General features: G+C 45.9%; 1 protein-coding gene across 1 annotated transcript in view; it reads left to right on the forward strand.

Annotated features, from left to right (window-relative positions):
• Positions 1 to 6,540, forward strand: part of tagapb (T cell activation RhoGTPase activating protein b) — a 28,170-nt gene extending 21,630 nt beyond the window's left edge. Inside the window, exons 6-14 of the mRNA XM_031581705.2 lie at positions 575 to 659; positions 901 to 954; positions 1,362 to 1,431; positions 1,618 to 1,790; positions 2,653 to 2,814; positions 3,299 to 3,408; positions 3,850 to 4,048; positions 4,346 to 4,451; positions 4,860 to 6,540. Coding sequence (XP_031437565.1) covers positions 575 to 659; positions 901 to 954; positions 1,362 to 1,431; positions 1,618 to 1,790; positions 2,653 to 2,814; positions 3,299 to 3,408; positions 3,850 to 4,048; positions 4,346 to 4,451; positions 4,860 to 6,079 — 2,179 coding nt within the window. The 3' untranslated portion in view covers positions 6,080 to 6,540. The remainder of the gene's footprint in view (positions 1 to 574; positions 660 to 900; positions 955 to 1,361; positions 1,432 to 1,617; positions 1,791 to 2,652; positions 2,815 to 3,298; positions 3,409 to 3,849; positions 4,049 to 4,345; positions 4,452 to 4,859) is intronic.
• The last annotated feature ends 4,904 nt before the right edge of the window (positions 6,541 to 11,444 follow it).

Here is an 11,444-nt window from a genome sequence, read left to right on the forward strand (position 1 = left end):
ATTTGGACATTTGTATAGTGGCATTCAGTGCTGTGTGGATAGACTTGTGAGAATTTCTTTATCAGTTTAAGTAGACTGGCACTGTCTGCTTTATACCCAAAAGCAATGCTTTATTACACAAACATGCATACACACACACACACACACACACACACACACACACACACACACACACACACACACACACACACACACCACACACACACACACACACACATGAACAAACATGTATTTTCATAAGCCTCATACTCTTACTTAGAGTTCTTAGTAGAGTTCCTCTCACACAAACACACAAATCAATATCACACAGGTATACAGATATACTGATCTTGAGCATCTGTTCCCACAAACAAACATCAAATACATCTGCCCACACACACTACTCATTCTCGTACATACACAAAAACACACACACACAAAAACACACACCGCTTTGCCAAACACGAAACCGAATGCAGCGGGCGAATGTGGTTTGGTAACACCCTCGTAGCATTTGTCCTTTAACCAGCGACGGGCGAAGCAGAAGCAAAGCATCTTGCTTAGGCTCATTCTCCCTCTCCCACTCCTTCTGTAGGAAGATTACCGAAGTGCAAGCGAGGTCTGGCTCCAGCTCCCCTCCTCTGGACATCCTAATGAAGGTTTTGAGTGGCAGCATCATGGTAGGTACCCCCCCCCCCCCACAGCCCCTCCCTCCCTAAACCCTCCTGTATCACCTCTCTCTCTCTCTCAACATTAATTTCCCGTCTCTCACTTTTCAACCTTTTACTGTGACTAAACACTGTCCTGCTTGGGAGGGGCCGTCCCTAAGTGAACCATGTAGTATGGTTCTGTGTGTACTCAAAGCTGCTTTGGCTGTGATCAAATGTTCTAAATGTGTCGTTTGCTTCTCTGCCCTCTTAGACTAAAACTCTAACAGAAGGAGGAACGGAAGAAAACATGGATGGACCTCCTGAGGTGAGTTGTGTTCTATGATGCCAACCAGAGCAGAAAGTAGCACGCATTACAGCGACTGCATGTGTTCTGGGCACACACAAATGAGCTATTTGGCTTGTTCACCAGACCAGCCAAGAAACTGATTGAAGTCTAACCAAGGGTTTTCAGCCTGTGCTGTGATGGTGCTCATATTCATCGCAGCTTGTGTTATTGAACAATATCAGACAATATTTCTAGAAGAGATTGTACTTTCGGTGGGGTGGGCGGATATGCTTCAAGTGTAGCACATGGGTGGTGGCGTGCTTGTGGTGGTGGCTGCGTGTGTGTGTGTGTGTGTGTGTGTGTGTGTGTGTGTGTGTGTGTGTGCCAGCCACTCCTCTTACCCTGTTGCCTTATGAGCACTGACCACAATTTGCTCTCGTTTCCAGGGCAACGACAAAGTCTCCGCCTCGCAGAGGCCGTTATATAACAAGGAGGAGTCAGAGAAGCAGCCCATTGGTGAGTTTGAAATAACGCATCTTAAAAATGGATCTGTGATGCCAGCTGTGGTTAGGGGCTCTTAACAGAGAAGAGAAGATGTAGGGAAAGAAGGCGAGAGAGAACGAGAGCGAGAGAGACTAACAACAGCCTCAGACCACACACACATTTGTAATCCCTCCATTATCATTATCTGTATATCAACAGGTCACACTGGCAATCAGGGCGGTAAGCTGAGCTTCATCACCAGGAAGTTGAAGAGAAGCTCCATACACAATGCTTCCTCCTCTCGCAGTGACTCCAGATCCAGCAGCGTCCTGTTTGGGCAGCCTCTCTCCAAAATCTGCTTGGATGATGGCAGTCTCCCTAAACCCATCACAGTACGTCTCCACCTCTGCAACCTTATGTTCACCTCAACTGTATATGACAGCTTTTTTTTACCATGGCATATAGGCTTCACTTCATCTAAATATTTTTGATAGGCTAATTGTGTGGATGGCTATGTTATGGTGCAGTTGAATGGTTCAGTTAGATTAGAGTATTGAAGGGTAAGCTCTTTTTTTCTGTCACGGTTCTACCGTTTCTTCTTCTTCCTCCTCTTCCTTCCTGTTCTGGGGACTGTCTGAATGGATAGTTCTCTATTTGAGGTGACCAGCCACGCCATTGAGAAGCTTCAGCTTATGCAATGGACAATGTGGTCATGGCTGACAGTTTTATTGTGTTTAAGTTCACAATTCCTCCATGTTTTTTGGCATTTTTTGACACAGTTGTAGTTTTTTATAGCGTACTAACATGTTTTAGAAGATATATAAATGCAATATATTTCATGTTCATTTTACATCTACCCACAAGCAGTGTTTTTTTTTTCCAAGATAATGTCAGAATATAACCAAGCTACTGAACAGTGTACTTAGGACAAGTTCATAAGCAGATAACAAAAAGATCAAAGTGATCTAATGTTGACTTCCTTGCTCTGGCCAACAGTTCTGAACCCTTAGGCTGCTTGCAGCCTAAGCTTTGCATCTTTGCACAGATGCCATCTGTGAGAACAAAGATCTTCCAGCTGATCAGTGATCAGTGAAAACCACTGGGTCTTATCTTCTCTTCTCTCTTCTCTTCTCTTTTACCCTGTCTGGTATCTAACTTTTTCCGGTGTGCGTGTGTTGGGAGGTGGGTAGGGGATTGGAGCGTCAAGATATGGGTTATGTAACTTGACATTTCTTTCTGTCTCTGTGTGTTCAGGAGATCCTGCAGCTCTTGCGGAAGAAGGGCCCAGCCACTGAAGGGGTCTTCAGGAAGGCGGGGAACAGTAGGAATCTGACCACCATCCGCGAGCAGCTCAACACCGGGGCCAAGGTGGACATGGAGGCCCTGCCTGTAGTGCAGCTGGTTGGACTGCTGAAGGTGAGCAGGTCCCTGCATCCATCTGTCCCAATCAGTACATATCTCCCTCCAGACATTCAATGACTCATATTTCCAAATGGATCCATCGATGCATTTTCAGTCTTTTACCTGTCTTCTGCATTCTAATCTTGAAAACTGTCAAAACCATTTACCTGCCCATCCCAGTGTTTTTAAACCAGGTGATCAGTGTTTAGCACTAAATATCCACAGTCTGTGTACAGTGAACAGAGTGTAAAAGAGCTTGGAAGGCTGCCAGGTGACTGCAAATTCAGAACTGATTCATCGACCTGAAAGTCTCATTTCACAGTATAGACTATTAACAGGGTGTGATTTCCTCTGCTCGTTTGAACACAGTGGGTCACATTAAGCCCGCAGGTTTCAAAGAGGGGCTCTGCAGCTCTTTGTGGTGTTCAAAACTACCAACCCTATTTCCAGTGCATCTGTGTGTTGACTATTTCTGTCCTCCATCTTTGTGCAATGACAGAGCTTCCTGAAGGAACTGCCAGGCTGTCTGCTGGTGGCCGAGAGATACGACCAGTGGATCAGCGCTGTGGAGAAGGAAGATGAACATCAGAGACTCACAGAGATCAAGAGGTATATACACACACACACACACACACACACACACACACACAGCCTTTAACACATTGATGATTCAGAGATAACAAACAGAAAAAAAAACATCCACCCACATTCTGCTAACACCTAGCATGCACACTCTGAATGCTCCACTACATACCAAACAGATAGTATGCAGAGAATAAATAAATATAGATATGGAGTAAATATAGATCAGATGCTCTCATACGCACAGCCAAAACTGACACACTAAATTATCTGTACCACCTTTGACCTTATTTATTTTAAAAATGGTATTCGAATGGGGAACTTGACAGCTGCCTTCAGGAAGTTAGATAAGCCCCTACTGCTTTTATTCTCAACCCCTCTCGGTGAAATTGAGAATGAGAAAGACAGAAAGTGCGCCTGACTGATCTATCTCTTCTTCTCCTTCCCCCCCCCCCTCCCTGTCCTTAGCGTGATTGAGTCTATTCCTGAGCCCAACATCCTGCTGCTGCAGCACCTCCTCTGCATGCTGCACCACATCAGCCAGAGCTCGCATGTCAACAAGATGGACGCCAGCAACCTGGCAGTGTGCATCTCCCCCTCCCTCCTCCACCAGACGGGGAGCCAGACGACGCAGGATGCGTTCATGCAATCTGAGGAGGTGAAGAAGGTGAGCCTCCTCTCTCTGCTTCTGTGTTCCTCCAGGCTCGAAAGCGACGTCAAATCACACATGCGCGAGGTTCTTATTCTCAGTAATCTACTGTGGTTGACAGTCACAAAGAAGACCGCAGTCTTGATAACATTTCAGTCAAGCTGTATGCTGTTTTTTTTAGCTTGGCCCCCCAGAGAGAGAGAGAGAGAGAGAGAGAGAGAGAGAGCGCTGTGTTTTTGAAGGTGCTATTTTTTTCGCCTTTTCGTGGAATTGGTGCGCAGTAGGTGAAAGTATCATCTTATTTGTCTCCTCCAGGTGACTGGCTTGACACAGTTCCTGATTGAAAACTGCTGCAGTGTGTTTGGTGAAGATGTTCTGACTCTGCTGGGGGATCCAGATGAGGAACTGGCTGACAACTTAGGTAGAGAATGCTTCACCCTCAACCAAAACACTTTCTGAAAACAAACAAACAAACAAAAAACAAACATGGTTCCAAACAGTTCCAAACAATACTGCTTTGAACCAACACTCTAATTCAGCCTACTGAACATTTAGCTATGAAGCTCTGTTTAAGGCTGACAGGAAGCACCTGATTCATGCATGATAAATACTATGGAGCATAGTATGGAGACTAGGGACTTCAAGCACAAATCAGATGTGCCACAAATAATGACCAAATCCCTGATCCATCAAACTCTGTATAGAACATTAGCCTAGAATATACCAGCCACTAGACAAGCCCATTTAAAAGCCATTTATATAGGACAGATTTGCAGTGCTTAATCTTTAATACTTGGCTTGTGGCTAACAAACATATTTGTCTCTCTAGATTCCATGTCCTCCCATCAGCATGACTCGGCCTATGACAGCACCGACCCTGATGCTGATGGTGACCCCAGAGAAGCATCGCCAGTGGATCGTTGCACGGTACGCCCCTGCAAACCTGATGCCATGGCGACACACAGGACAGAGCATTCCATCGTGGCCTCGTGCTCCTCGGACGCCATCTTCACCACCTTCACAAACCCCTTTAGCCGCCGGTGCTCCGAGCCCGCCATCTTCCCGTCTGCGGCCTGCTGCTCTCGCGCCATGCAAGGCCTGGCACGCAGCCATGATGACTTCTCGGCCCACAGTGAGGACTTCCAGGAGCTGAAGAAGCAGACATCGGAGGACTCCTTCCTGCTCTCCAGGCAGGCAGAGCGGAGGCTGGCCCAGCCCTCATTGGGGAAGCTGAGCGGGAGCTTGACCACGGACCTCTCCTTGCGCCCTTCCGACCGGGCTTCCACAGCCTCCAAGGACTGTTCCTGCTCCTCGTCCTGTTCATTGGAGAGTGCCGCCTCCAACATCTCAGAGGGCTCCGTCTTCGCCAGCTCCCCCCTGTCCTCTCCAGCTTCCCTCAGGAGGTCCCACTCCACCAAGTACCAGGAGGGGTCTTCCAGGTCCCAGTCGGTAACGTCCAAGCCCCCCTCCAAGTCCGAACAGCCCAAGGCGCAAGGGGAGGTCAAGCGTCGCACCCAGTCTATGAGGGTCAAGGGCCTGGGGAGTCTGTTCGGCCGGGCCACCATGAAGCCAGGGGAGCCCCAGAGGGAGCCTGCCTTTCCATGTGGCCCTCTGCACGAGGACTCACAGAGTGAGGCCGAGACCCCCGAAGGCCCCAACCCCCCCGGGGAGCCCCTCCGTCGCCGGCGACCCCTCTCGGCCATCGAGGTCTTCCAGCACGTGGACAGCCAGCACCCCTGCAGTCCGCCCTCTTACACGCAAGCGCTACTCAACTCTTCCCACTGTGCCCCCCCTCAGTACCCCTTGACCGTGCAGGCCGCCCGTGATCGGGGCCGCAGGGTCAACTCCCCTTGCCATGTCAACCGCTTCACAGACTGCTTCCAGACACGCCCCGAACCTGGGGATCCCAGCGTGTCTGAGCCGACCCCGGCATTCCGAGCGAGGGCCATGTCGGAATCTGTGTCACGGTCACGCCAAGACACCGTGGCGCGACGCTGCAGCCAACCGCTGTTTGAAGAAATCTCTTATGCCAAGGAGTCTTATGTCTAAGCATAAAACCTGCATATGTCTTAGCATAAGTCTTTTGTCTAAGGATAATTGTCACCGACTATGGACACTATTTCACCCTCTTTGGATGTGTACAGTGTACAACTTTCAGGTTGAACCTTCTGAAGTAGTACTGTTTAGAGTACAGATTCTAAATAACTATACTGTTAAACACATTAAAGCTATTTAAATATGCTAATATAAATTTCTTCAAATGTTCCAGCCCAGAAGCTATGTACATTCGTGTGGAATTAGAACACACAGTATATTTTCCTTGTTAATACCTCCTGCAATAGAGTTATATTTGTCCAGTGAAGATATGTGTTGAAAACTCTTTAAATGTATGTTGTTGCTGTTGCTGTTGTTGAGTCAAGTACAGCACATCTGTAAATTAGCTTTTTCTTTTTATTAACTACAGTGTCTTCTTCTCACTACAATAAAGCACCTTCTTTATTCTACTAATACAACATGTCCTGTTTTTTGAGAGAACATGATAGTATCTCTGTTCTGCATGAGAACAACCTGGACACGAGAGAGAGAGAGAGAGAGAGAGAGAGAGAGAGGTGTGTTTTTAAAGGTGCAATTTTTTTCGCCTTTTCGTGGAACTGGTGCGCAGTAGGTGGAAGTATCATCTTTTTTGTCTCTTCCAGGTGACTGGCTTGACACAGTTCCTGATTGAAAACTGCTGCAGTGTGTTTGGTGAAGGACTGCTGCAGTGTGTTTGGTGAAGGACTGCTGCAGTGTGTTTGGTGAAGGGCAGATCTGCTCCCGGGTTAGCCACTCTGCGGGCAGCCATCAGAGACCATTCAGCTCAGCACAAGCCAGGCCAAGACTAATTACCACAACCAATTGGCGCGAGTGAGCGCCATAATGAGGAACTCAGAGAGTCGGTTTCTGTGTCCTGTGTTGGTCTCAAAGTTCATCTGCTTCTCCATTTTGTGGCAGTTACATAACAGAGCGAAGCAGCAGGCCTCATTGAGAACATTATGTTCCACTGCGAGCTGAGAGAGAGAGAGAGAGAGAGAGAGAGAGAGAGAGAGAGAGAGCGGAAACTGTTTCGCGATCACATGGACAGTTTTGGGTTGGTTGGTTGAGTAGCTGCCATCTGCCTGTTTGCCCACAGTCTGTGGATAAGATTTTTTCTCTCTGACTGTTCTACATTGCCACACCAGTATTGACAAAGCTTAGTGGTTGAGAGGATTTTGGCGGTACATTTTGCTGTCCTTGAAGACTTTCTAGAGGCAACATTCCATTCACTGTTAAAAAGAATGGACAAAATGGTGGCTTCAAGCACTTAAAAAGGCCCTCTATAGAGTTGAATCAAAGGTTTTGAAATGACACCTCTTTATGGTACTGCAGTTAGATACACCAACCCTACCTGCTCTGCAGTTATGAGACCCAGTTTCCATCCAAAACTCTTTTATTGATCGGTAATGACTGCGACCAGTCTAAATCGTTTACATACCCTCAGTGTGTTGTTTGCTGTGTCCATTAATCTGGAAGCCGATCTCCCCTTCACTTATAATCGATCAAGGGAAAACGAAGCATCAGCTAAACATGTATGTGAATCCGAGAATTCCGAGTCTAATTGACCTATTATCAGTGCGTTCACTCTAGGTCGATTGAACACCACCCTCCCATGCTTTTTCTTTGATAATTGGTGTCATTATGGTGTAATTAATCGGTGTAATGGATTGTAGCGTGCATAGGGGGTTGTGCGTGCGTTTGTTTTTCCTGGGCCATGTAGTCAGTGCGGCAGGCGTGTCCACTGATCCAGCGAAGGCAGCAGCAGGGAGAGACTGGCCTGTTCTCCATGATGTTGGAAAACTGCAGAATTTCCTGAGGCTGGCGTCATATTAGAAAAGCTTTGTCAGAGACTTCGTCACCATAGCCAGCCCGAAAAAAAGGGGGCAGCCGTTCCAGTGGAGTGGAGATTGCGCTGCTGCTTTTGATCAGCGTACATTGAGGCTCCTGTGCTAGCGCTTCCGGATCCACAGTGCCCATTCAACCTGGATACTGAAGCCAGTAGCGTGGGTGTCGCTGCTGTGCCGTCTCAGGAGGGAAAGCACACTGAGCAGGTGATCGCCTTCTTCAGTCACTCACTCAGCCAACCACTCACCGAGAGCTGCTTGCTGTGATCGGGGGAATTGACCACTTCAGAGCATACCTCTATGGAAGACGGTTCCTGCTGCTCACTGACCATACCTCTCTGGCAGCTGGCAACTTCAGGGAGCCTGAGGGGCAGCTGGGTGAGATTCATCACTGACCCGGTCGTCTCCATGCCAATGCAGATGCCCTGTCCTGGCGGCCATGCAAAGAGGAAAAGAGGAGCAGTGTCAGCATTGTGAGCACAGCGAACAGTGAGACACAGCGACTCCAGTGAGCAACGATCCCCAGACTGCAGTGACAGCCAGTGGTGACAGTGGATGGAGATTATCATTCCCTAGCAGCTGCTGCAAAGCCATACAATGATAATTAAGGCTTTCTATTTTTTTCTAGCATGTCACCCTTGCCTTTAAACCTTTGTCTGTGTATAAGATCCCTTTACTATACAGTGTTTTGAATCACTGTGATGCTTATATTCCTGTGTGTCAATAAACAACGAGACAAAGAACAGCCTGACTCTTGCGACCTTGCCACAGGATCAATAAGTTGTCTTAATGCTAGTATTTGTCTTGTCAATGTTAGCTATGTGCATTTTGTTTTTCTATTTCCCTTGATACCTGCTGATATTACTTTAACCCTCCTATTATGTTTGGGGTCAATTTGACCCCATTCAATGTTTTTTTTTTTTTTAAAGATTTGTTTTTGGGCTTTTTATGCCTTTAATTGATAGATCAGTGAAGAGTGGGGCAGGGAATGAGAGGGAGAAGAGGTGGGGAGTGGACAGGAGAAATGACATCAGGCCAGATTCGAACCCATGTCCTCCATGGGCGTCAAGCCCGAATGTGGTCGGGGCTACTGTTTGCGCCACAGTGCCCCCCAAACCCCATTCAATGTTTAACGTCTCTAAATAAATGATTGACATAATGTTTTTTGCCTCATATTTAATGACTTTTCCTAATTTAATGGGGATAACTGGGTAAACACAAAATTAAAAGGATGATATGTTTTCAATGTCCTGTACACATGCTGTACGCATATGTGTTGTTTGGGGTCAATTTGACCCCAGGCTGTTTTAATTGTAATATATAAGAAATATCAACTTTTTTCATCACATTGTTACTATTCCTGATAACAGAAATAGTTTTCTATTCCAAATGTTAGAGATAACAACAACATGTACTTAATATAATATGAAGCGCCATAAAACACCAGAAGGATATCCCTTTCCAATTTTAGGTCAATCAGTGAGATTTTATGGTGATCTGCATATTTCTCCATAGTCGCGTAACATGTATTCTGTATGTATAAGGGGGGGGGGTGGGGGTATTGTTTTATTTAAAGGGCTATTTAGGTAGTCAACAAACAAACCTAAAGTACCTGACACATAAACTTGGGTAAAAAAAGGCAGAGGCAGTGTCTCCCACCACTGTTAAGCGGCTGGTCAGCAAGATGTTCGGCCATTTTGGTGCACCCGAGGAGTTGCACAGAAATCAGTGGCCAAATAATGCCATCTCAGTCACCTTATTGATGTGTATGAAACAAAAAAAATAATGTTTTGGAGGTTTAAATTGCTGGGGTCAAATTGACCCCAAGGATAAAAGATTAAAGATAAATTTGAAGGTAATAGGAGGGTTAAAAGTCTATTGAATCTCTGTTTCTTCCAGGCACAAACATGCCTGTATACACATGCACGCACGCACACACACACACACACACACACACACACACACACACACACACACACACACACACACACACACACACACACACACACACACACACACACACACACACACACACACACACACACACACACACACACTCACACACTCACACACACAGACAGAGAGACATGCACATCGCACAAATACAGTGACCAAAACACACAATTGTCTGGTGGCAATAACAATGTTTGGGGGCACGCTATTACATAACACAGCTTGCACTTGAGCACTGATTGAGTAACGGGCTTGTATGGATGAATGGATACCCTCTTTGTTACATAATATAATAGACCTATTTTCACAGTCCAATCAGCGTTCGCTTCAGACCACACTAATGAGGAATGATACACAAACGTGGAATATTTCACTCACGTATTGATGCTTTCTCCTGAATATTTCTTTGTAATACTTGTTGTTGCACATGGGTGACCTGTCAATCACTCCTTTGCAAAAGATTGAAAAGACCCTGGAACGCAGCTTCAGAAATAAACATTACGTAGTTTTAAATAAGGCAACCCACTATCCACTATGGCTATCCCACGGTAGAAATAAAATTAGCAGTCTGGGCTATTCACGTAAACCATGGCCTTGTGACTATCAGCTCTTGGAAGGAAAAAAGAAACCTCTTATTTACATGTTTGTGTTTGGCTTGAAGCGGGTGGACTGCCTCTGCGGATCAAAATGTATCAATGTAGACCTTGAAGGCTTGTGAGGCACTCTTGCGTACCGTAATTGGATTGAGGTTTTGCCTTGCTCCACCGTCTTCTGTGCCAACACCATGCTCGCTCCACAATGAACACTGAAATTCCGTTCCACCTCATGTTTCCTCAGTTATTCTTCTATATTTAAGCAGAGGTCATTACAATTCAGAGCTGCCATTTATGTACATTAGGCTTTCCCTTGGGTGATGGCACTATTCACCTAAATTAACAGACAGGAAAAAGATTGGTTTTATGAACAGATTTGTCCCACAGACAGGAATATCCCTCATTTACACAGACATAAGCACACTTTTTGAAAACTCAACACATAGGCTGGATGGAGGCCTGTGCATGATGTTTAAAACTAAACTGAATTTCATATTGTAGTAAAACTGACAGAATTTTTAGATGAAAGTTTACCAAACCTGAACTTCATTCCACTCGAAAACTAAATGCACACTCATGCGATTTATTCTTCGTAGCCCAAAAATGACTCTGTAATGTAATGCCATTCAAATGTGGAAAATTTCAGCACACTCAGAGACTTATACAACCACACTCAGCCACACTAAATGTCTACTATTATCCTGTAAGGCATTTAGACTGGGGAGAAACTCTTGATTTGGCTCAGTCTACAAAAACAGTACAAATCAGTAAGTAAGCTCTTGTATAACTTGTGCGTGACATACATTCCAACATAAGGGGTTGTCGGTTAGAAACTTACAAAGTGTAACCCTAGTGTCTGGCTCTCTGACTAGGGCCTGATTTGTTGAGTACCTCCCCACCACCCTCCCATGTGCTCTTACGTGTAAAAAAAAAAAATGGACATCCAAGGCA

Source organism: Clupea harengus, chromosome 15 (genome assembly GCF_900700415.2).
Source record: "Clupea harengus chromosome 15, Ch_v2.0.2, whole genome shotgun sequence".
NCBI lineage: Eukaryota > Metazoa > Chordata > Actinopteri > Clupeiformes > Clupeidae > Clupea > Clupea harengus.